The sequence below is a fragment of the Schistocerca gregaria genome, chromosome 5 (genome assembly GCF_023897955.1).
Source record: "Schistocerca gregaria isolate iqSchGreg1 chromosome 5, iqSchGreg1.2, whole genome shotgun sequence".
In the NCBI taxonomy this organism is placed as follows: domain Eukaryota; kingdom Metazoa; phylum Arthropoda; class Insecta; order Orthoptera; family Acrididae; genus Schistocerca; species Schistocerca gregaria.
The window spans coordinates 664,050,971-664,078,785 of record NC_064924.1 but is presented as its reverse complement, the minus strand read 5'-3'; the positions used below and the strand labels follow the sequence as shown (position 1 = coordinate 664,078,785).

Sequence of the window (27,815 nt, the reverse complement as noted above, 5' to 3'; positions counted from 1 at the left end):
CGTTGACAAATGCAGCTGTGGCGAGAATGATTTCGAAGTTCGAAGCCACGGGCTGTTCAGACGATAGACCCCATAGTGGCCGACCGAGCAAAAGGCGTAATGCTGCTGAGACAGTTCAGGAAGAAATGGAGACTGTAGCGGCTTCGTCTACGTACGGGTAGTCAGCGCTCGTGCAGTCGCACGTCGCACCGGCATTCCATACGCTAGTGTTTGGTTGGCACTGAGGCGTACCCTCCGACGCTATCCGTACAAAATCCAACGGCATCATGAACTGTTACCTGGCGATTGAGTGAAGCCGAGGGCATTTGCGGTGTGGGCGTTTCAAAAGATGACGGAAGATGACGCAACTGCAGAATTTGGGCTACCGAAAATCCTAGAACTGTCGTGGAAACTCCATTGCACGACGAGAAAGTCACGGTATGGGTTGGATTTACCACATCTACCGTTATCGGACCGTTTTTCTTCGAAGAAATGCGTGATTCTGGTTTTGTAACTGCTACCGTGAAAGGTGAGAGGTACGCCGATATGTTACAGAATCGCATCATCTCCAGCCTGGCTGATAAACACCTGCTGGAACGTACGATGTTTATGCAGGATGGCGCTCCACCCCATATTGCTAGACGCGTGAAAGACCTCTTGCGCGCTTCGTTTGGTGATGATCGTGTGCTCAGCCGCCACTTTCGTCTTGTTTGGCCTCCCAGGTCCCCAGACCTCAGTCCGTGCGATTATTGGCTTTGGGGTTACCTGAAGTAGCAATTGTATCGTTTTCGACCGACATATCTAGGGATACTGAAAGACAACATCAACCGCCAATGGCTCACCATAACTCCGGACATGCTTTACAGTGCCGTTCAAACAGTATTCCTCGACTACAGCTATCGTTGAGGAATGATGGTGGACATATTGAGCATTTACTGTAAAGAACATCATCTTTGCTTTGCCTTACTTTGTTCTGCTAATTATTGCTATTCTGAGCAGATGAAGCGCCATCTGTCAGACATTTTTGAATTTTTGTATTTGTTTGGTTCTAATAAAACGCCATGTCATTCCAAGCATGTGTGTCAATTTGTAAGTCTCTATCTACATTATTCCGTGATTTATTCAGTTTTCTAATTTATACTGACTTTTTGATCACCCGGTATTGCCTCCCGTAGCAGAACCGTAGTGTGGGCCACTGCCCGTGCTGTTGATTGCTCGGTCACTGATGGCACCCGTCTGTCCTCTGTTCCAGGCGACATCCTGAGCGGCGTGTGCTACGTGGGGGTGTGGGACGCGGAGTCGCTGCGCGGCTTCGTGCTGGCGCCGCTGTTCGCCTACCTGGTGCTGGGCACCGTCTTCCTCATGGCGGGCTTCGTGTCGCTGTTCCGCATCCGCACCGTGATGAAGCACGACGGCACCAAGACGGACAAGCTGGAGAAGCTGATGATCCGCATCGGCGTCTTCTCCGTGCTGTACACGGTGCCTGCGCTCGTCGTGCTCGCCTGCCTCTTCTACGAGCAGGCGCTCTTCGACAGCTGGATGATGACTTGGAGCCGCGACATGTGCTCCAAGAGCGGCAAGTACGCCATCCCCTGCCCGCCCCCCAGCGCGGACCCGCCCCGACGGCCCGACTTCGAGTTCTTCATGATCAAGTACCTCATGGCGCTCATCGTCGGCATCACGTCCAGCTTCTGGATATGGTCCGGCAAGACGTTCAACAGCTGGCGGGAGTTCTTCCACCGGCTGCAGGGCAGGCCTGCCCAGGCGTACGTGTGAAGGCGGGATGCTCTGCCCCTGTTACAAAGAATTTCATCAATGCACAGGGGGAAAGGGGTTTTCGCTGAAAACCCTGGTGACCCATCTGGAAGGAGTACAGCACAGCATCTGTTTGCGTTACTATTTACAAATTAGCAGATATCCTCTTATTGTAGCTGGGAAGACACTTTCTCAAACGTCTTCACTTGCCGTAAGTGCTGTGGTCGTGGTAAATTTTCTGTTTTGCACGAGTCACAAAGTGTTACAGTGCTCGACAGCTCATTACTCAAGTTTCCCCTAAAAGATGAAAATCGTTCCTTTCCATATGTACAAAACGTGTATCGCATCTCTTATTCTTTCTGTACATACCGACATAGCTTCCTGTGTAGCTTCCCAGAATTATACTGTACCGGTGTAAAAATGGCTGTAATCTTGTTGTCAGTGTTTCTGTGTTTGTTCAGGGTAAGTGGAAGTGTGAAGGAATTATATGCCCTGCCATGCGAGGCACGTGTGTCTGGCAATGAGGTCAGTGTTGTGGCCAGCTCTGCTTCACACAATCCAGTGGGGGCTAATAGCATACTTAACGCACATCGAATTCGGTAAACCCTCGTTTTTCTGTAATATTATCTTCTACGACGAAGGAAGGTAAGGGAGTGCGGATTGAACGTACCTCGGCAAATGACCCGTCGTTGCTCCGATCACCTGCTTTGACTGGTAGGGTTATATAACTCACATCCAACAATTACATATGTTACAATTTGTATGTTCCTGTAATTATCATGTGTGTCTTCATGTTTAACAATGTACGTACATGGCAAAATGTAATTCTGTTAGTGCCCTCACCATTTTATAAACAATCCTTATCACTGTCTGCAATGCAAACTTTAATCAGAATTCTGGCACGGCTGTCTGGCAGTATTATGAAATATTTGCAAAGATTTAACTCGAAGTAATTCCCCGGACATATGAAAATTAATTTCCAGTCACTTTTGGAGTATTTAAGCTATTCTTTGGTTAGATAAGTTGCAATCGTTGTTGTTAGAATCCTTACAGAGGGGCAAAGCAATTAGTGCTACTACACATTCTCTTTATCATATATACAATTATTTTCACCATATAGTTGCTTTATTTGTCTCAAAAATATTCTGTGCAATGATGTATCCTCTGTGCTTACAAACAAAATATGTTCTCATGAAGTAGTTCTTTCTTTTTGATTGTTTCTCTTTGAAACAGATTTTCCTTTCATTTTGATGGGCATTTTAAAGCTTCAATATCATCACCTTTTCTCTTCTTCCATTAGAATTGATGAATAAATGTGCTTACAGAAATAAGACTAATCATGGTGGGAAGGAGGTGGACAAACAATGTAAGACTGAAAATGGAAAGGTTTTGTATGATGTCATGAGCCCCCTTTATTTGTCATTTATCTTTTGTTAGGGGACGATATATTCCAATCCAGCGTAATCCTGATACGATAACTTCAACCCTCTGTTACTCAGATACCTGCATGAAATGTTTTTGTGACTTCATTTATTAGAATTTCTCAACATTTTGTTAAAATCCAGTGGTACATGGAAAACGTTTTTATACTGCAGCAAATACATAATGTTAAGTGTTTTTGTGATAGTTTTACATGCAAGTCACAAGCAGATAGTTACAAAGAAGGATTTGTGCTATAGTATTTTAATGCCTGAAAATTTTCAATTGAGAAAACACAAAGCTGGATTTGAAAGTCTGAATGTTATTGCAGTGGATTAGTGCATTTACCAGGAGCAACTTCATTGTAATTAAGAAGAGAATTTGTGGTAGAAGTATATATTTTAGCTTATTTATTATACCCATCTGGTTTCACCAACTACAATTCACAGGTGTGCCACAGATTGGCATGTAACTCATAGCTTTATGAAAGCCGACCATTTGATACAAACTGCATTATTTTATTATCACACAAGTATTTGGAAATTAGTCAAATTTTAATGAACTGCATAATTATGAGGGTTAATCATGCCTACAAAATCTGTTAAAGAAGAGTAAATATATGTTGAATGTTAGTGGTTCTGCTGATGTCAAGGTTTTCAGACAGATGGTTACAGTTAATATTTTGTATAGAAAGAAAGGTGCATTAGAGTCACAAATATATTCTTTAGATTTTAGTTATTAACAGTTCTGAAATTACTGAATGTAAGTTAATTTATGCCAGCTTTTCCAGCTGCAAAGCCTTATGTTTTTGAAATAATAGTGCCTTATTTCAGAGTATTCTGGAAGATTAAAGTACAGTTCAGGTAACTTTTGTTGAAAATTTAATGAAGAGCTGCATTTTAAAGCAAAAGTAGTATTTAAATTTTTGCTGATACTATGTATTTTTAAAATACTATTAACTATGAAATGTATATATTGTTAGATTTTTAAAAAAAACAATGTGTCTTGCCATATGATACTGCCAGTTTCAGACTTTTTTACCATTACATGGCATTGCTTTGACTGTAGACTCACTATAAATTTATAATACATTTGAATTGTGATTGTTAGTATCAGACAATGTACACATTGATAAATTTTATAATTTTTTTACATTATTTTTTCTCTTTTAATGTATGCCTAAAAAGCTATACATCAATAATACAATTCCGAAAGTAGTCAGAACATTCACACATATATTTGTTTATTTGAAGCAGTAAATTTGCAAACATCAGGATTAATTAGATTCTCAAGGCATTAATTTCAAATCTATCTGTGTAAGTCGCTGGTTTATTGGGGGACAGGAATGGAGCACTTATAGATATTGGCAACTTTTTACCCCAAATTAGTACAAAAAAATCATTTCACTGCCAACAGCTTTTACTTTTTTCTATCAATTTGCCTTTAGTTCAGTGTTTTAAGCTTTCAGAATTACTGTTTTCCCTTTATATGTCAAACAAAATGCTTATTGCATTTTATGTGAGGGTCGGTATCCTATAAGGAACAACTGGAACAAATATCTGCCAAATTGTAGCATTCAGAGAGTGATTTCTTTTTGTTTCCTTGTACCTGTGATGGACTGAAGAATCCATTGCTTAATGGTTATTATCTGTACAGTACTCCTCTGCTTGTATTGATGTTTTACACGTAATACCTCACTTGTAAATATAATGTATATACCATGTATATTCAGTGTAAAAGATGTTACAATATGCATGTAAAAATGTGTTCGATGTTTGTGTGTATATGAAACAATATAGTGCATAAACAATTGTAAAGTATTTAAGTTTCTAAAACACATAAAGCACTGTATTGTAATTGAACTTAAGTATTTGTCTTCTATATTTTGTTGTAAGTCTCTCTGTTTCTGTCAGACTATAATTTACAACATAAATAAATATTTATTTAATACTATGATGTGCATCTGTAGAATGCAAGTTGTATCCTCAGATGATTTCACACTACTGCCCAGAATACGATAAACTAATTGTTATTAAATAACAGCAACAAAACAATATATTATGTATTTTTAACAGTGGCTTGTCTAGTCTCATTTCAAAATCAATAATTATATATTTCTTCGAGCAAATGTAAAAACATTTATAGCCATTCAGAACTTCTTGTCATCAAGTCACATTTAATCTCAAGTGGCATTTTATTAAAATTACTGTTTTATAGCTCTTAGTCTGACTCAATGTTCCTTCTTGTCTTGTATTATTTATATGAAATTTTCTGTTTTTTTTATTTGTGTTAAATCTATAGACAAGACCATAAAAATAAACTTGAGCTGTATGTTGGAATATTGTGTTTTTTCTTGCAAATACCCAATTTCTCATGATCACAATAAGCCTGATACAATTAAAAGGGAAGTAAAAATACAAAAATGAGATAAGATGCCCTTCTATGGAAAGGAAAACACAAAGTGACAGTAATTTTATCATCATTCTTTCTGCAAGCACTGAGCACACAATTGTGATTTCTACAAAAGAAATTAAGGTAAATCTCTCCTAAAATTGAACCCAGCCATTTGTAGGTCATCAGTTTCTAGTTTCATCAAATTAACTTGTGTTAGACTGGAGGAAAAAATAAAAACGCACACACACAATTTGTGGAACTTCAGTTAGGCCTGAAATGGCAGAAGCCCATTATAAAATGGAGCCCAGACCACATTGCTTGTTTAAGAACCAGTGCTGTTCAACAGTTACCCACATCAATTAGATAATGTACTAGGCAGGCTCCTCAGTGTGCCCATTCCTCTACAGCTCACTTGTATTTAATGTTGAACATACAAATAGAAAGCTACCAGCAGCAATGTGACCCATGTGAAGGGGTAACGGCCATTCACATGGTATTATCACAGCAAGTGGAGATAGTTAAAATGAAATGTTGACACTGTGGCTGATGGAAAAGTGACTGCCTCAAGAGATGGAGCAACCTAGGAGAGTGTGTAAAAACCCTGTGCCCCCCCTCCCCCTGCTCTCTCTCTCTCTCTCTCTCTCTATCTATCTATCTATCTATCTATCTATCTATCTATCTATTCGAAAATTGTGGTTATGTATATGTCATGCCAGCAGAGATGTTAGATTTCAGTAGCCCTACACCACATTAACCAGTACATCATAACTGTAAATTTATTGATTAGCTCAAAATTATGTACAATATTGCAAATACAAGATCCTCCTGCAACATAAAATGCTTAATCGCATTATCCCTACATACTGAAGGAGAGTGTAACAGAGTTCCAATTTGTGTGTGAATCAGTCTTTCACTCACAGATCACCTCATTTGAGTGCTTCTCAGTTCAGTACATATTAAGCAAAGATTTTAATTCTGAGCACCAATGAAAACTCAGAATTTCAGTCTATGCCCAGTACAGAAGAAAAGCAAGGTACAGTGTTACCCTGCTATAAACTTCACAGTGGTTTGCAGAGTAAAGATGTTGGCAGTTCGCACTGAACCAAGAGAAGTTTTGGTGTGGTGCAGATGTAGCCTAGTTTCAGTTTTGCTTTTACCGTGTAATGAACACCCCCCACGATCACAGACGGTTCGTTTTCTAAAATTTAAAGAAGAGGTTTCAGTCTTTTCAACCAAAAGAGAAATTTGATAGGTTTTATTTTTGTAATAAGTTACACTTGTACGATTTGATGGGTAAGTGTCATGTTACAGATCCAAATGTCCAGAGTTCACTCACTGGTCAATTTAAGGTTGTTTTTTTTTGCCAATGTTAGCTTCATTCATGTCTGGAGATGATTTCTTAGCATGGAACTGGCCAAGTTGCACTGTTGTTCGGAGTCCATACGGAACTGTAGGTCCCACTATAACTGTCTAAGTACATTAGTTCAGAGTTAGGAGAGAGGCACGGGCATACTGCCTGAAACCTAGTAAAACAGAGCAGTGATCAAACCAACCTTTGCTTTGATGGCAACTTCTCACTTATGAAGATGGTACACATTGACTGCTATGATATACTGAACCAGACATGTACAGAGACCAAATGACAGAATGCTTGGGAAGATATTCAGCACCATGCCTGCAGGAACCATGAGTGCAGGAAGACCAAAGGTAAGGTGGGGGGAAGGCGTCAGAGAGGACATGCGGAAAATGAGATTTCGAAGTTGGTGGAGTTTGGCCCTAAATAGGGAAGGTGAAATAATCTACTACAGAAGGCCAAGGCACAGAGAGGCCTGTTGCACCGATGATGACGATGACAGCGGCACACTGACTGCATGTTCTAAATGAACTTCACTCTTACATTTGCCCTTATGAACATGTGTATTTAACTGAGCAGATTAATAATGTGCAGTCTCACATTGTATAATGTAGTCTCACATTGTCATACTACAAATCCAAATGTTTGCTACTTAACATTACTCACTCTGAAAACTACTTCTAATGTTAGTTTAAGTTCTGGCAATACTTACAAGAGCCGTCTCTTGGATTGAACAGCAATTTGTACTGTATTTAAACATTTGCACAGAGATCCATCTCATATTTGTGACTATACCCGCAATTGTGTGATCATGTAGATCTTTGTGTGTACAGATCAGTGCGCACAATCTTGGAGGAAGTGGGGGGGAGGGGAGTTAACGGGCCAGTCAATCGGTTACATTATGTCGTAGTTGACATGCTTAGAATGCATGTGTCAATATTGTCATACATATGCTGCAAAAGTGAACACCATTAATGTTTGGAACGTTTCAAATGTTGGGGTATACAAGTTAAGAAGGCGTTATCCATAAGAAGACGGTGTAAAACAGGATGATGACACTTTTGCAAATGATTTAGGTGGATCGGGTTATTCAGAAACGTGAATATTCATTTGACTGCTTAGTTGCCATTACGTTGGGTAGGGCAGTGGATGAAGGAAACTACTTTATAACGCCCGGAACATCAATGTAATTCTGGTTATGTGGAGGAAAAAACAACGTAAATAACGTCCATTTTGAGGAAACAAGGCAATCAAAGAACTGGAGATAAGACAACACATTCTTTCCCAATTTGACATAGCAAGAAATGAAGCAAAATGTGTATCACTGGCACCAGGAATTTGGGGCAATGCAAAAAGCAAGAGAAAATGGGCACACAGCATTTAAATGTACTGCAGTTTTTATAGTACGTCTGAAGAAAGAATATAGAATGTGCAGTAGATACACCACCACTTTCATGGCACTCAAAGATGTAAAGGTAGAACAAGATATTCATCAGTTTGGGGACAGTTTTGTCAAAAAAGTAAACCAGAAAACTGGAAGTTTCCACATACAGGCATACTGCATTTGGAACACTGATCAAAGTGGATTTAAGTATGAATTAACTTCTGCTGCCACACTATCTAAAAAGAGGGAATAATCCATCAGTTGCCTTTGTCTAGTCTGCACACAATACAACTCATAGTTACACAATAGATGTTGATTTTCAATGTGTGAACATGTAACAGAAAAATTACATATTTGTCTTCTGGAAGAAACTTTCGGGCCACAAGTTAAAAACGCTTTTGAAGACAATCTTACACCGAAAATACATTCAGAGGCTTGCACAAATGAAAAAGTATCAAAACACAATTTAAAATCCTGTTTCGTGAATACTGTTAATGACAGCGACCCAAAGAAACAGAACTGTACATTACTTTGTGATTCTTGGAGGACATAACAATAGCATATCAATCATTTGCAGGTAAAGACATTGAATGCACGATCATTCCACCAGAAACAACAAAATACATACAGCCTTTGAATGTATGTTTCTTCTGGCAATATAAAATATGTGAAAGAAGGATAATAGCAGACACTATAATCCTTGCAGTGACTTTGACACTAAATAAGAAACAGAATTTTCGTAAAGAAAATTCTTTCTGTTACTTATAAACATCTGACTGCTCCAGCGTATCACCCTATGCCTCAATACAGGGTGTACATAAAGTCTAGGAAGACTTTCAGTTATTCATTGCACAAGAACTAAGCATTATACAGATGCCATACGAGGGTGAGTCAAATAAAAACCTTAAATTTGTAATAACAAATCGAAATTTTGCGCCGTTATCCCGTAAGTTGGTTAGCGTGCTAAATAAACGTGCAGAATGACCTGTAGGTGGCAGCAGAGTGCATATGCACACATACCGTCGCAGTATCAGAATAAAGATGGCCGTCCCACTTGTAACTTGCACCAGGGAAGAACAGCGTACTGTTATTCAGTTTTTGCGTAGTGAAGGTGTGAAACCTATTCAAATTAATCGACCAATGAAGGTTCACTACGGCGATGCATGTTACTGCGGACGAAACCTGGGTTCACTTCCACCAACCGGAATCGAAGAGAGCGCCGATCAAGGAATGGAGCCATTCCTCATCACCAAAACCAAAGAAGTTTCCAACAGAACCATCAGCAGCGAAGGTTATGCTGGCTCTCTTTTGGGACGAAGAAGGCGTCATTTTGGACCATTACATGCCTAGAGGGACCACTGTCACCAGTGCATCATACACAGATCTCCTAAAATTCGTCTAAGGCCTGCAATCAAATCAAAGGGACGTGGATTGTTGTCAGTAGGTGTCCTTTTGCAACATGACATTGCAAGGCCCCACACTGTCCGTACAACACTTGCATCAATCACAGACCTGCATTTTGAGTGTCTTCCTCATCCACCATACTCACCACACCTTGCCCCAAGTGATTTCCATATGTCTGGACCACTCAAAGACGCAATGGGAGGAAAGATGTTCCGTTCTGATGAAGAGGTACGCCACGAGGTGCATGAGTGGTTGCACGGACTATCAAAAGAATTTTTTTCCAAAGGACTTTATGCACTTTGTCAGCGCTGGAGAACTTGTATTAAAGCGTGGAGGAGATTATGTTGAAAAGTAATACAGCTTTGTACCACTTCTGCACAATAAATAATATTTAAAAAATATTTGTTTTCATTTGACTCGCCCTCATACATACTGCATTTTGAAGATAAAACCTGAACCTTGTTTTTTGTTTTGTTATTAACAAATATTCTTTATGTGAACCATGAGTGACCCGGCAGATGTCAATATGGTAATCGAATTCTTGCCATACCCGTCCCAGCATGGCATCGTCGACTGTGGCAGTCGCTTCCCATATTCTCTCCCGGATGGTTTCACAGACAGCTTCTGTCGCAGGACTTTCCACACTGTCATTGGAGCCATTTAGAGTTCACGGGATGCACGACGCACCGATTTCTTTGGATTCCTTACGAAACTCTCTCGTACATGCTCCACATTCACTTCACTGACATTGGGACGTCCGCTTCTCTTTGCAGGGCACAAGATTTGTTATTCCAGTGGTAAATGGCCTTCCTTGTCAATGACGTTTTGCCCAATAACATGAGTCAATGGTTGTTTTTCGTTTTAAATGACCCTGTTTGCGTATTTTGTTGAAACGGATAAACTGAAATAGTGTCTTGACTTCCTTTTGCAATTCTTTCAAATAAGGTTAGGTTTTATAAAGAGACTATTACGTCATTTCCAACAATTACGAGGGTCGGTCAAAAAGTAATGCCTCCCATTTTTTTTCTACTTAAAAAAATTAAGTTAAGTGAAAAATTTGAATTTGGCGCCATTCCTCAAACCTTCTTCTGCAATCCACTGCAGTAGTAACTTTCTGTGTCAACAGGTGGCAGCACAGCAGAAGTTTGTAAGATGGCCGACATCGATGTTCGTTTGAGACAGCGTTGTGTGATTGAATTCTTGAATGCAGAAGGTGAAACGCCCATACGCATTCATGAAAGACTGAAGAAGGTGTATGGTGTTGTGACAGTGGATGTCAGCACTGTTAGACGATGGGTTCGGCGTTGTAAGGAAGCTGAAGGGCAAACACCGTTGACTGACGAAAAGCGGAGCGGCAGGCCGGTGAGTGCAGTGACTCCACACAACATTCAGCAAGTTGATGACATCATTCGTGGTGACCGTCGGGTGACTGCAGATGAAGTGTGTCGCATTATTTCTCTTAGTAAAGGCAGTGTGATCACGATTATTAAACAATTGGGGTACTCAAAAGTTTGTGCACGGTGGGTTCCAAGAATGTTAACAGATCAGAATAAAGAGACAAGGAAAACAATAGCCTCCCAACACTTGCAGCGCTACCGTTTGGAGGGAGATGAGTTTCTGAAAAAAATTGTGACCGGGGACGAAACATGGGTGCATTTTTTTGAACCCGAATCAAAGAGGCAGTCAATGGAGTGGCGTCACACAAGCTCGCCGAGGAAGAAAAAATTCAAAACTGTGCGATCGGCAGGGAAAGTTATGGCAACAGTTTTCTGGGATACAGAGGGTGTGATTCTGGTTGATTTTTTGGAGCAGGGATGCACAATAAATTCTGTTCAATACCTCACAACCCTCAAAAAACTTAAAGCACGTCATCAGCGAGTTCGCCCAACAAAATCAATGGCAGATGTTCTTCTTTTGCATGACAATGCAAGACCACACACCAGTCGTAACACCTCTGACGAGATTGTCAAAATTGGATGGGAAGTTTTGCCTCATCCCCCATACAGCCCTGACCTGGCACCATCAGACTTCCATCTGTTCGGGCCACTAAAAGAAGCTCATCATGGGATTCATTTTGAAGATGAGGAGGCCGTCAAAACATCCGTGCGTCAATGGCTTAGGAAGCAGAGCTGTGATTTTTACCGTGCTGGGATACATGCCCTTGTTCAAAGATGGACCAAAACTGTAGAGATGGGCGGAGATTACATTGAAAAATGACAAAATGATCCTCAATGTTGTGGTTTTCAACCTATGTAATTGCATTTAGATTTCCTGACAATTAAACGTAGAAAAAAAATAGGAGGCATTACTTTTTGACTGACCCTCGTAATAACTGGGTGGCTGAAATCAGTCGTGGCCATATTTCCCTTAATTATTAAATGAGAATTTCTCGCAATGTTTTTATCTTTTTACTACTGTGGATGTGTGTGATTACACAACACCGTAATGAAACGTCTATTAGATCTGTGGATGGCTAACAATGACCCTGCACCGAAAAAGGGACACCGTTTGTCATAAAGGATTACAGGTAATCTCTAGGAAGCAAAAAGGAATTTTCTAATACATTACTTTGCAAGAGGAACACAAAAACATTCTAATAATGCACATCCACGATTCACAACCCCACAATTATCTCCCATTGCGATGCAGATTTTGAAATTGTCTTTCAAAGGTCATATGAGGTGTAAGGTGGCTTCATGACGTCACATCGCCAAAAGGTGGATCTGCAATGTCATATCGGCATCAAACTTCACCACCATTCTGCCCAACGCCACCGTGCAAGTGTCACACGATGCGAAAGTCGTCACACCCCCTTCTTACCAACATTTCACCTCTTCTCTCGACCCCTCTACTATGAAGGTCAGAACCGCTACGACCAGCACTGAAATGAAGCTGTTTTCTTACGAATGGCAGAGAAAAAATTTCAGGCTTATCTTCACTTGCAATCGACGCGAAAAGGCCTCAGGGGCTGGCGTAAAAGACGTCAATGCGACCACCCTTTCCCATGGTGCGTTGATACACATTTCGCGGTGACACTGTTGATACCACGTGAACGATCCAGCCCTTCCCTGAGGACAACGAGTGCCTACAACTCCAATGAACGTGATCACAGCCCTCTGAAGTGTCGCATAACCAAAATTTTTGCTCTGGTGGAGGGACTGAAATTATTAGAGACCGTTAAAAGCCATTTGACGAAATTTGAACGTGACGGGATGCAGCAAAGGATGTTAATGGTTTTTTATCCCTATCCCCGCCTGTGCCGTGATCACGGCGGCTGGGGGAGGCGCAACACTGACAGAGGCGTGAATAAAAAGGCAAAGGGTCCCTCTAAGACCCCCCCCCCCCCCCGACTTCACCCACCCTACCCTTGGCGGCACATTTGGTGCTACTGGCGCACCTACACTATGTGATCAAAAGTATTAGAATACCTGGCTGAAAATGACTTACAAGTTCGTGGCGTCCTCCACTGGTAAAACTGGAATTCAATATGATGTTGGCCTAACCTTAGCCTTGATGACAGCTTTCACTCTCGCAGGCATACGTTCAGCCAGGTGCTGGAAGGTTTCTTCACGGAGTACTGCGCTGAGAAAAGGTATTGATGTCGGTCGGTGAGGCCTGGCTAGAAGCCGGCGTTCCAAAACATTCCAAATGTGTTCCACAGTATTCAGGTCAGGACTCTGTGTAGGCTAGACCATTACAGGGATGTTACTGTCGTGTAATCACTCCGCCACAGGCCGTGCATTATCAACAGGTGCTACAATGTATTGAAACATGCAATCGCCATCCCCGAATTGCTCTTGAACAGTGGGAAGCAAAAAGGTGCTTAAAACATCAATGTAGGCCTGTGCTGTGATAGTGCCACACAAAACAACAAGGGGTTCAAACCCCATCCATGAAAAACACGACCACCCATAAGACCACCGCCTCCTGATTTTACTATTGGCACTACACACGATGGCAGATGACGTTCACCGGGCATTCGGCATGCCCACTCCGTGCCATCGGATCGCCACATTGTGTACCGTGATTCGTCACCCCACACAACGTTTTCCCACTGTTTAATCGTCCAATGTTTACACTTCTAACACCAAGCGAAGTGTCGTTTGGCATTTACCGGCGTGATGTGTGGCTTATGAGCATCCGCTCGACCGTGAAATCCAAGTTTTCTCACCTCCCGCCGATCTGTCACAGTACTTGCAGTGGATCCTGATGCAGTTTGGAATTCCTGTGTGATAGTCTGGACAGATGTCGGCCTATTACACATTACAACCCTCTTCAACTGCGGCGGTCTCTGTTAGTAAACTGACGAGGTCGGCCTGTACGCTTTTGTACTGTACGTGTCCCTTCACGTTTCCACTTCACTATCACATCGGTAACAGTGGACCTAGGAAAATTTAGGAGTGCGGATATTTCACTTACAGACGAATGACACAAGTGACACCCAATCGCCTGAGGACGTTCGAAGTCCGTGAGTCACGCGGAGCGCCCTATTCTGCTCTCTCACGATGTCTAATGACTACCGAGGTCGTTGATATGGAGTACCTGGCAGTAGGTGGCAGCACAATGCTCCTAATATGAGAAACCTATGTTTTTGGGGGTGTGCGGATACTTTTGATCACATATTGTATGTTGGACACATTAAAAATGTCCCTGTACAGAGACAGCTATACACCGATTCCTAGGATCCGGCGTGACAGCACACCTCACCTGAGTGCACTACATCGCTGAACTAGTGCCTGCTGGCCACTTGTGAAATTTGAAGGGTGTCGAAAGGGATGTCTGCCATTTCGCCACCTAGGAACCAGTGAAAAAGCTGTTTATGTGTAATGACAGTTTTATAGCGTCCAGCTAAGACGGGAAAGTGTTGCCAACTGGGTGACACGAGAGGAACAGCTTGTCATCTTATTCACCCAAGTGTCAAAGTCGCACATCCGACTCCCTGCCATGATTTCTCCACAGGAGGCGCTTGCTGCTTCAGATCACATTCGCATTTCGTCGAATGGTTTTGAACGGTCTCAAGTGGTTCCACCCTGTACACCAGAGCAAAAATCGTAGTCGCACTACACTCCAAAGGTTGGTTTGTGAGATTGAAGGGACCAGACTGGGATGGCCATCGGTCCCTACACTCCAAAGGGGTGTGTTCACAGTCAGTACGGTTGCAGGCCCAAGATGTTCTTACAGAAGGTCTGGATCGCCAGGTGGTGTCAGGGGGGAATGTCATTGGCTGTCAACTACGTCGTCCTGTTGCTCATCGAACTACAAACTATCGTTTTGGACCATAAAAGCGTGAGAAAATGGTTCAAATGGCTCTGAGCACTATGGGACTTAACTTCTGAGGTCATCAGTCTCCTACAACCTAGAACTACTTAAGGGGGGGGGGGGGGGTAGGACGTGAAACGGGGCGACTTGGAGCAGGAGAGGCACCACAGGACATTTTAATTTGTACTGTCTATACTTTTACAAATAAATTCATAAAACTTTGTCAGCATGACAAGGAAGGATTCAGGATTCACACTGATAGCAGAGGAAGTTCAAAAACATAACAATTTTTTTTACATGTGAAATTGCATTTTTTCACTTGGTATTGGCTGCATTTGTTGCTGTAGGTACACTTTTCTTCATAAGTAAGATAGATTCTTCGATGAATTTTGCACAGCATATACACCATACCTACAGGCAACAGTAAGTGAAAAAATCACGAAATTTCACATTTAAAAAATATTTTTTCGTGTTTTTGAACTTCCACTGCTATGAGTGTGAATCCTGAATCCTTCCTGGTCATGCTGACAAAGTTTTATGAATTTATTTGTAAAAGTATAGACAGTGCAAATTAAAATGTCCTGTGGTGCCTCTCCTACTCCAAGTCGTCCCGTTTCATGTCCAACCCCCCTTAAACCTAACTAACATAAGGAGACCACACACATCCATGCCCGAGCCAGGATTCGAATCTGCGACCGTAGCAGTCGCGCGGTTCCACACTGTGGCGCCTAGAACCCGTCGGTCACTCCGGCCGGCAAGCGTGAGAATCTAATGCCTCAAGTAAAGGGATAGTTTCATTGACGCTAGTTTCATTGACACCTCTTATGCTAACCCCTGAGACTTTTCTTGTCGATTCTGAGCAGCGGTGTGCGTGAAATATTTTCCTCGCCCGCCCATAAGAAAACTTACGTGATTTTAATGCTGTGTGTTGCTGTTCTGACCTCCATCGCAGAGGCGTCAAGAGAAAGGGTGAAATATGGCTAAGAGAGGGTGTGACGACCTTCCCATCGCGAGGAACGTTCACGGTGGCTTTGGGCAGAACTGTGGCGAAGTTTGATACCAATGTGACGTTATTATTCCAACTTACACCTCACGTGAACTTCAGAGCTCTGGCTTGTGTCGATGTCTTTATGTTTGAAGCATCCCCGAGCCCTAGGTGGCGTCGCAGAGCTCCACGCTTTTTCACCATTAGAGAGGGAGGTTGCACCACCTTTCAGTCTAATTTCGAACTTCTGCATCGCAATGGGAGACAATTATGGGGTTTCGAAAAAGTGATCCGTTAATCGTGTTGCCGAGTGCTCTTGACGAAATGACGAACAAAAGAACTTGGCAAATCAGTATGGCAAAACCTTAAATAGTAATAGTGCACATACCCTCAACGATTCACTGACAATGGCAAGATTGAAGGATTGAAGTAGGAACTGTTGAAAGACTATGTCTTAACAGATTTAGCAGTCTCTTACATCCATGTATACCCATCTAAATACAACTTTTTAGCTATAAGACTTTTTATTCCATCAAACAGTGTTACAGCAACCATAATTGGTATTTTTCAAATTTTCCAGAAATGCATTTAAATTCAGATTATTGAACGACTTATAACAACAACATTTTAAATTCAGAATCTGATATATCTCGAACTTCAATCAGCCAAAGTGCATGTGTATTTTTAATTACGTGTTTCCTATTCATAATGTATTTCCCTACTTGTGCAAGCAGGTTAACTATAATTATTAATTCCTAATTGAGAATTTAGCTGTTTAATTAAGATGGAAAATTTCAGAATTTCATTACCGTGGAAGTCACATTACACATCCCACACAGGTATATAAATTTGAACAATTAAACACTTGGATCTGACCAGTAGATGTCAACTTAGAGAACAATTTTGGAGATGTTCTAAGCCATGGCTGCTTAGAGACTGGTCTCACGAGCGACCCATATTGTGTTGGTACGTCAAAGCACAACAGTAGCGAAGACATAGAAGGACGGAAGTTATTCAAATGTTGTTATTGGTTTTTTCTCGTCTAGTGGTAGCAAGTCGTTCTCGGCTGACAAGGGTAGTAAAAGTTGTGGTGTTAAGTTCCTGATCAACAGTCTTCGCGCCATTGTCCTTCATTAAATTCCTAACCTCTCTGCAGTCTCCCATGAAGTGAGGGCATGTGACACTGTTTATGGTGATCTGTCCATTGACTGTGGACATCAAGCCAGTGGCTCTCTTGGGCTCTTTGTGCTATTTGGGAGGAGTGGGCTATATGCGATCACCTAGTTTTAACCTCTCCCTCCTCCTCCTTCTCCTCCTCCTCCTCCTCCTCCTCCTCCTCATCATCATCATCATCATCATCATCATCATCATCATAATCCAACACAAACATAACACCACACTATACACTCATCCACTACCCTCATCGACACTCAAAGAATACAAATAAGACACATGTTGATGGTGTTGGGATAGCAACAAGCCACAAATTTACTTTCAGTTCCTTTATTCAAATGATTATTTCTTGAAGTTTTCGATGTACCACTGATTCAAAAATGCCAGCTGGTGTGACCGAGTGATTCTGGGCGCTTCAGTCTGGAACCGTGCGACCGCTACAGTCTCAGGTTCAAATCCTACCTTGGGCATGGATGTGTGTGATGTCCTTAGGTTAGTTAGGTTTAAGTAGTTTTAAGTTACAGGGGACTGTAGGCTTCAGATGTTAAGCCCCATAGTGCTCAGAACTATTTGAACCATTTCATTCAAAATAAACGCCATGTCATATTCTATTCTGGAGTCAGATTCTTTCAGTCACCGTCTTGTTACATTGTTACCCTACCATACCCAGCTGTCAAAACTGTATACAAGTTACAAGCAGCTGATGCTTAATATTCATACTGCCAGCTATTCTCTTTCCGTTGATAACGCAGATTGTGACATGAAAGTGCATGCTTTTAAAGGCATTAGCACCACAACACGCACTTCTGGGTTGAAATTAACTCACTGACAGAAATGTGACCAATGTGCATTTACCTTAAAGGTGGCTATGTTGAAACTTAAGATAATTTTCATTTGCAAAAAAAGTCCAAAACATTAAAATAGAGTGACATCAACAGTTTTTAGGGAGAAAAGGACGCATCTTTGCATTATGTGCATTTATATTCCTTAAAGTGCACAAAAATCTAGGCAGCAAGGGATTTGTAATGATGTTTAAGATTCTCCATATAGATGCTCATACTGGAATGCTGAAGACTTAGCACACCCAAAAGGTGAACTGCTTTGTTGTACATATTCTGAAATGTAACTAACTACAGTCTATATTCCTTCTGGATCACCAGCAAGTACTTGCTGATGAATGTGAAGGATGATTTTATCATAATTACAATATGGTAACTGTTTCTTATAGAAACAAAGCCTTTACTGGAGCAGAGTTTAAATATAGTCCCAGACAAAGTCTCATGTATTATCCATGTCATTTCACCATGTGCACTGAACTGAAAGTTGGTTTCAGTAGAAACAAAATTTCTTTACATAACAAGTTGATGTAATCAACAGAAATAATTGTGACACATGTATGGAACTAAATGTAACAAACAAAATAATTAGATCTAACAACTTAGTATTTTTCTTGCACATAGAGAATCACCAAAGACAATTGTTATAGTTCCAAAGTAAATGAAAAATAATTTTGTCTCCATGTTTTGTACTCTGGCACCAATAAAAAGTTTTCAATTTTAAGGATGAATGTTATAGTGTACAGAAAGACTTGCCATGGGATCATATGTAAGTGGTTTGTGGGCCAATATTTCCTTAACCATCCTGAAAACGAAATCTTCAAAGAAATAAAACCTAAACAGTATAAAATAATACAGGCTATTTGTACCACTATTTTTGTTTGTATTTGTTTGTTAAGTGAAACACATGACTGGATACTACAGCTATACCAAAACATCAGTTTTACCCACCCAAGCTTCAGTTTCACACTTCTAATTGAAACTGACAAGAAATTTTACTTCCTAGACATCACAAAAGAAAACAAAACCTGCCAACACCAGTTCTCAATATACAGAAAACTAACAACAAGCGCAATAACACACAACAGACCTAACCATCTCACAGAGCACAAACAAGCCAGCCTCAGATATCTCATACTCAGACTGAACAGAACTCCAATGGATAAAGACAGCTATATATCAGTACTAAACATAATCAGTCAACCACAAAAAATGGTTACAGACTAAACACAGCAGACAAATTGGACCATAAACTAAAAGCACAACTGACACACAACAGCATTACTGCACAACACATCAGAAATGAGTGTGCAGTAAACAAATGAGGTGAGGGCACCACAAACAAAAGGAGCACATGATACACTCTACCATTTGACAAGAAAGTAATTCAAAGAATAGCAAACATTATAAGAAAGAAAGAAATGCATGTGACACATGCAACAAATGATACACTATGGAAAGAGATAAGACACCCAATACTGCCTTATACAAATTTATGAAAGCAGATACATACCAAATAACCTGCAAAAATTGTGATTCAGTATTTGAGAGACAGACGTGTAGAAATTTCAGAAGAAGGTACTCTGAACATTTAAGAGCACTGAAAACAACCAATTCAAACTTCACTTCCATTAATACAAAACAAAACAGTTAAACAAATAATTATCATGTCTGAAACATAAACATGCATAACCCACAGCAATGTATTAACATAAAAATTCGCCAATGAGTTAGAGAAAATGTAAGTACACTTTGTTATACACTCACAACACAATATGTAAATATCGAAACATGCCAAATAATTTTCCAAACTAAAAACTCAAACAAATTTGACGATGCATATAGGCCAATTTAAACATAGAAACAACAAAATACTAAGCAGGCAAGCTTGAACCAAGTACAGATCAAGACAAATCAACTATAGCAATGGTAAGTTTTAAGAAAGTGGCATATGGCACTATTTTACTGGAATGCGTAGTTTAGCGATTAGATTCTATGTAAAATTTTCAGTAGACATAATGAAGTTCATACATAATATAACTCTGATGTTAGTGTATTCTTAACCTACATAAAATTTGTATGTACACATTTTGGAAAGAACAGAAGAGGAAACCCAATGAAGATGGCACAACTATGATGAAACATATTTGAGGATTAAACAAAACAAAAATTGTGTTCTTGCAAAAAAGCTAATTCCCTTTAAGTCATTATGATTTTCTGTAAGAATGAGAACAGAGCTTAAAATTATAACTGTAACAAGTATTTTACCAAGGTCAAGATACATGTATCCATACTAATATAAATTCAACATACTGAGCACATTATGTGGTGGTTACTCAGGACCCACCAACATGGGAGTTTGATGCTCACTTGCAGCAGCTAATTCTGGCAGAAAGAACGTGTTCAGCAAGTGTACATAACGTTCAGAATTCACTGCCACTATTATGCTACCCTCTGAAGGGTAAAAAAAAGTCGAATCTAGCTCTGACTGAAATTATGCCAACTATTACAGAAAGTCATTACTGCAACAAAAAAATTAAACAATGATTAATAATTAAGTAGAAACAAGGCTAACAGAAAAGTGAAGTCAGTTTGAAAAGTGATAATTTAGGCAAAAGCAGTGTCATAAGCAATCTGAGTGGGAAAGCAACAAATAATCCCTTAAATATTGTGAGTATATTCAACCATCATTAATACAACAGCTCTATGAATCCTAAACTATGTTTCTGTATTTGTAATACTAAAAGAGGTAGAGAATGCAGTCAGCAAGCAAAAAATAAATTATCCTGTGGTATTGATGACTTTCCAGATAAAGTAATTAAACACAGCATATAGCTTGTAGGTATCATCCTTGTAGGTATGCATCCTTCAGCACCAGTATTTTAGCTATCAATAATAAAACCTTTATATAAAAACCAATGATACTTGTGATGTCAGAAACTTCAGATCTTTATCAGTAGTATCTTCTTCCCTAAAAATTATTGAGAGAATAATGTACAAGAGACTTTCTTATTACCTGAACAAAAACTGAATATTTAACAATGAACAAAACGGTTTTAGGAAAAAATACATCAACTGAAACAGCTATATATAATTTCCTAAAACTACTTCTAACTTCCACAGATCATAATGAAGTAAATTGGAAGGTGTTTTAGATTTATCCAAGGCATTCGATGTTACTGATCATAAAATATTGTTTGAAAAACTATACTACTATGGAATCTGTGGTATTGCTCACATGCAGTTTAAACCATACTTGTGCGATACATACCAATTTCTTGCACTAAACTAATACTTTCCTTTTGTTCTTTCTTTCGGCCTTTGTCCAGCGTCAACGCGTGGTCGGCCGTGTTATTACGGATTGGGCAGTGTTAGTGACAGAGGGTGGCTGGATGACCTTCCTGACGACACCCTAACCCCCTGGGACGTAGGTAGTGTACCCCAACCTATATGCATCTAGTGTAAGCCATGAAATAGTGTGAACATCTGCAGATGTCTGCGAGTCGTGTAACTGAGGCGGACTGTGGGGACGAGCCCGGGGCATTCACTTAGTGGGATGTGGAAAACCGCCTAAAAACCACATCCAGCCTGGGCGGAATACTCGCCCTCGTCGTTAATCCGCTAGGAGGATTCGATCCGGGGCCAGAGCCCCTACCCTCGTCCAGGAAGCAGTGCGTTAGTGCTCTCGGCTAGCCAGGCAGGTACTAAACTAATACATTACAACAATATTTAAAAAAAGAAATCTTATAAGCATTCTGTCACACTCAGATAATTTACAATGATTATAAATAAAGGTTTGTTCATAAATAAATACTTGTTCTTGTGTAAGAGTGCTCACGATATATGCAAAGAAACTGTCGTTATGTGTTATCTAAACAATATATCTATGCCTTCTTGACAGAAACATCTTTTGGTTCTCATTTGAATTATGTTGTCTGCTAACAAATGCGACTGATCACTTTTAAATTAGCTCAGTTTTCTAATAGCACCTGGAATCAATGTTTAAATAAAGTTACTGGCAAAATAGTAAATTGTTTATTAAATATAAAAACAAATATTACAAACTATGAGGTACTGATGATGTGTTCATTTGTTGTATAGATGTGGAGAATATGATGTTCTGAAAAACATTTACGTAACAAAAAAGTTATTGGCGACGTCTCAAGTAAATATATAAAATAGGTACAGATGACTGGCTTTCTGGGATGATAGCTATCATGCAATGCTATCATTTGTGATATCGTTCTTTGAAACGATTAAAAGTTCTTAATTCAGAGGTTCATTGTGTAGATGTTTGTTCACTGTGAAATATTAACTTTTGTAGTTTTAAAAATATTGAAATATTGCTGTTTTATCGAATGTGCCTCATTTTTGAGATAGAAGATGTATTGAGATTTGTACTAATATTGGACTGTGAGGTATTGTCGAATTTCAAAGAGCTGTAACTAGCCCTCTTTCAGATTCTCTGACACTCCGCCATTTCTTGGGGCAGATTCTGCACAAGGGCATGCGGGTACAGCCGTCCAAATTCCCAGCTTCGGGATTTTCACCGACTGCGGCGACGCTGCTACTCTTGTTACATGGTATCGCTCTACAGGCCACCCAGCCGTAAGCCGAAACTGCCACGGCACGCCTCAGACCTGGGCCCGCTAGCATTTTGTCTTACAACAGATCCGTCTTACCTCGTAGTAGTTCTACACCACCGATTAGCTCGCCTACATACGCGTAACCTTACATGGGAAAACACAGAAATCGTCAGAGCAGCCAAAAAGTAACTTATTACTATTTTATGTACAAAACGGGATGTAAATTCTTTTCAAATGGTTCAATCGCTCGGAGCACCATGGGACTTAACATCGGAGGGCATCAGTTCCCTGGAACTTAGAACTACTTAAACCTAACTAATCTAAGTACATCACACACATCCATGCCCGAGGCAGGATTCGAACCTGCGACCTTAGCAGTCGCGCGGTTCTGGACTGATGCGCCTAGAACCGCTCGGTCACCGCGGCCGGCCAAAATGTTTTAAATTTATGATTAATATATGTATAACTAGATTGTAAACTATTTCAGAAATCCCATTAAAGATGTCTTTGATTACTGACTACGAAAAACGAAGAAGCACTACGAAGGAATTGTCAGAATGGGACGGAAATCAGTGGATGTGATGTATATGTACGGACGTACAAATGATTACAATTAAGAAAAAATGGATGATTTGTACAAGGGAAAGAGCTTCACCAATTGAACAAGTTTAATAACGGTTTGGTTCACGTCTGGCACTTATGCAAGCAGTTATTCGGCTGGGAATTGTTCGTCAGAATTATTACGTGTTCCTCAGAGGGCATCTTGCCAAATTATCCAGTATGTTGTGTGAGTTGCAGTAACCAATCGACCTCCTCCAGAAGTAAACTTGAGATCCCATTACAGTGTCGAAGAGTGCTTTTTCGTCCAGGCAAAAAGCTTCCTGCAATTTTTCTTCTATTTAGTAAAGTAATAGTAATAGTAATAGTCGTACCTGCACCGATTCATTCAATGCATGAGCAATGGTTTGTAGATTCTGACTTATAAAGTAAAACATAAATAGCTTTATAATGTCAAAGAAGTTGCAGCCCGCCATTACATGGTGTGTACGAGAGTCTATCATAAATGAGCTTTGTTACGATTGGTCGAGATCCGAAGCCTGCACAGTATTCGAATTTGACAGCTGGTGTACACCTGTTTCGGGCTGGCTTTTTTACAATATGACGCTCGTTGCGAGGGTTAGCGCGTCAGTGTATTTCGAATTAACTGAATGTACTTATGGGTGCATGCATACTTATTATTTAACAGAACTGGTACAATATAGTAACCGCAACTTTGGTGCTATAGCCGGACGATGTGACCGAGCGGTTCTAGGCGCTTCAGTCTGGAAGGTCGCAGGTTCGAATCCTGTCTCGTGCATGGATGTGGGTTACATTTAAGTAGTTCTAAGTGCTCATAGCCATTTGAACCATTTCTGATGCTAGAAGGTGACGTTTATTTAATTTTCTTGATTCTGGTGTTTTCATGTCTGAGTAAAGGTACAGGGTAAGTACATCAGTACATGCGATCTCTCATGTGTCCTTGGCGCGACTGATTAATAGTGTGCTTCCAGGTGTTCTGTCTAGTTGTTGTTTCCAAAAAGTACACAATATTTCGATGAACCACCCAGTTTTCTCCATGTAGGTACTGCATGTTTTACTGTTATGTCTAATCCTTGCTTGGACTCCATCCAGATTGTGAACTATTGTTCGTCTCGCTCTGCTAATGATAGCCCAGTTCGACATCCGACGCTGGCTACATCCTTTGTTCAAAATTTTCAAATGTGTGTGAATTCCTAAGGGAGCAACCTGGTGAGGTCATTTGTCCCTAGACTTACACACTACTTAAACTAACTTATGCCAAGAACATTACACGCACACACACACACACACACACACACACACACACACACACACACACACACACACACACACGAGGGAGGACTCCAACCTCCAGTGCGAGGGCCCGTGCAATCCGTGACAAGGCGCTTTAAACTGCGCGGCCACATCCTTTGTAATGTTAGAGGCGATCTAAAACTCCAAAAGCCGGATGTGTATCGCGTTCCATGCAAATGTGACACGTCTTACGTGGGGAAGAGTACAAGAACAGGGGACGAGAGACGTAAAGAACATGAGCGACACGCCAGACTACAACAACCAAGCAAATCAGCTGTCGCCGACCACTGCCTCGAATGTAATCGTGAAATGAAATGCGATGAGACCAGTATCATAGTGTAAACGCCAAATTTCTGGGACAGTATTATTAAGGAGTTTATCGAAATAAAGACGTCAGAAAATGGGATACACAGCGGAAGAGGTCTGAATTTACACAAGGCTAGCAATCCGGTGCAAGACCTCGCCGGCCATCACATCCACCAGAGCTGGAAAACGCTGGGAGAATTTGTTTCTCACGGAACACCAGTGCGATCTCTGAAAAACAAAAGAGCATCAAAGGGCGTAGCGAGCGTCGAACTCGACAACAAATAGTGGCGTGGGACCAACAATAATTCACAGGCTGTTTGCAGTCCAGGCAGCGAGTGTACTTGACAACAATACTCGTAGCGCCTGAAGCAGATGGCTGGGCCGGTTGTCGAAATGTTTTGCATGAAGTGGAGGAGGTACTGAATAGAACTGGTGAGAAGAGAAATTTGTGGCACAACTTTACTAGAAGAAGGGATCGGTTTGGAGGACACGTTCTGAGGCAATAAGGGATCACCGATTTAGTAGTGGAGAGAAGCGTGGAGGGTAAAAATTGTAGAGGGAGACCATGAGATTAATATGCTAAGCAGATTCAGAAGGAGGTAGACTGCAGTAGTTAGTCAGAGATGAAGACGCTTGCACAGGACAGAGTAGCACGGAGAGCTGCATCAAACCAGTCTCTGGACTTAAGACCACCACCACCACAACAACAACAACACCAACACCAACAAGGCGGCAACAACTGGACAAAACTTGCGGAAGCTCAGCATTTTATGAGTGCAGCTTTACAGCTTTTGGATTTCACAGTAAATTTGATTTCATTCTTTTGGTTCCGAATTCGATGCGTGGAGTTAATCACTGTTAACTAACACTAACATTTGTGGTAGTTCCTAAACTAGAGGTCAATAAACAATTGAATTCTGAGCCTCCATAGATTACACCATAAACCCAAGTTTTGTATTTCATAACATGATGAATTAATTAACCTGGCTGCAGTTCATTCCTAGCAGTAATAAGTCAAAATATGTTTCTGTTACATAACGCTTGTTATGTAAACACAATTAATACTCACAATCAGAATTAACAGGCGTCAGCCATGTTTTTCCAGTGTTATCGACCTAACTTTGGCAGACGGTTACCAAAGATACGCATACTGTCCGTCACGACATCTACCTCATTGTCAGCTCACGATGAACTGCCTGTTGGCAACTCTCAACAAAGAACTGCCTGTTGGCAACTCTCAACAATCTGTTTAGACGTGCCTCTCCCACCAGTTTAGGGGATATGAGGTCACAAAAACGAAGTATAAATGTGCATTTCAATGTAGAAGTAAGCTGCCTGATGGGTAGCTCTACTTTAATTCATATTAGTTTTTACATAATAGGGTGGGTCTTGTGGGCACTGCAGTACTTATTATATATACTGCTGTGGTATCAACAACATATGACTCATTAATTCCTCCCCCAAAGCGTGATCTCCTATTAGCTAAATAAAATAAGGTAAGTTTCTACGAAAGTTAAAGTGACAATGAAATGATGTGTAAACTCTCTTATTGTAAAGGAAATTTCATACTGATTTCAAAACTGGTGTTAGACTTCGCGAAACTGTAAACTTTCCGAAGTTACCGGGATTTAATATTGAGATTAATATGTTACTAATAATAGTTCACCTAATGCGTTTAGGTTACAGCTGGTCGTGCAAAACATGTTCTTTTGTTGTCTAGCACTGGTGGGATGAACATTACGTCTCAAATGATCGTTTAACTGAATTTTGCGAATGCGTCATAATTTTTCTCTTTGATCCTTGACACAACTGTGGAATAGGTGACCCATAAGGCCTATTATCCTTTTATGATTTTTACTCGTTATAGGTACTCACATCATGGCAGGAAAACATGGGCTACTGAATTTATCTGGTTGCAACATCCGAAATATGGACGTCCCACATGACCCCTAAAATAAAATTTAAGACTTCTTGTATGGACTGAGCGAGTAATCAGGAATCTAGTGCTATTGTTGTAGACAGGTCTTACACATAAAATTATTTAAATTGCGAATTATTAACGTAGAGTCAAGGAGTCTGATGCTAATGGTCGTGACAGACTTTTGCTAAACAATCTATACACAAAAGTCGATTATACCATAAGTTCATTCAGAGTAATATAAGGAGATAAGGTCACGACTGGAATTCAATGTCGGTTACACTATTTGAATTTAAATAGCCTATTCCTCTTATCAGTGGCGGTCGCTCATCATTTGCTAATATGCTTCAGCACACTGTAAATATCGTACATAAATTATGCCATTTCTCTTCGATAGTGAGCCGGAAATCGGATTAAAAGTACGCCACTTCTCTTCGAATGGGTGCTGGTATGCAAATAAAATGGACGGAATCATGCTATATGGCGCTCCGCCGCTATAACTAGGAAGCCAGTCCACTGCTGGAACAGTGGACAACTGCACCACGATTAACTCAGATACGGGACGCAGCTGTCTGTTTTCGACAGCGCATGTTCTGTCCCGATACAATCCCGTCTATCACTATGAGTGCTGTGTTCTTCACAGCACCAGTTCAATGTTTTTCTTTGAAAGTGTGTGTAAAGAACTGTGCATGCATATAGTTGAGGGATTTTTAAGGTGTGGTTGACATGGTGCTGTGACCCACAGGTTAAGACCACCGACTGGCAATTTGTCAAACCGGGTTTGTTTCCTGGTGCTACAATGAACTTTTATTTTTCTCCTCACAATGTTAAGCTATTAATTATAAATTTAAATAAATTTAAACAGTTAAATTTGTATATGTAAAGTTAATATATTACGTTTACTTATGATAACTATCCCCCACCCCCCACCCCCTAATGAACCACGGACCTTGCCGTTGGTGAGGAGGTTTGCGTGCCTCAGCGATACAGACTGCCGTACCGTAGGTGCAACCACAACGGTGGGTTATCTGCTGAGAGGCCAGACAAACGCGTGGTTCCTGAAGAGGGGCGGCAGCCTTTCCAGTAGTTGCAGGGGCAACAGTATGGATGATTGACTGATCTGGCCTTGTAACATTAACCAAAACGGCCTTGCTGTGCTGGTACTGCGAACGGCTGAAAGCAAGAGGAAAC

General features: G+C 40.7%; 1 protein-coding gene across 1 annotated transcript in view; it reads left to right on the top strand.

Moving 5' to 3' along the window:
* LOC126272440 (frizzled-7) overlaps positions 1 to 5,492 on the top strand; it is a 110,752-nt gene extending 105,260 nt beyond the window's left edge. The window contains exon 2 of the mRNA XM_049975315.1: positions 1,232 to 5,492. Within this exon, the coding sequence (XP_049831272.1) occupies positions 1,232 to 1,755 (524 nt within the window). The 3' untranslated portion in view covers positions 1,756 to 5,492. The remainder of the gene's footprint in view (positions 1 to 1,231) is intronic.
* Positions 5,493 to 27,815: the final 22,323 nt, after the last annotated feature.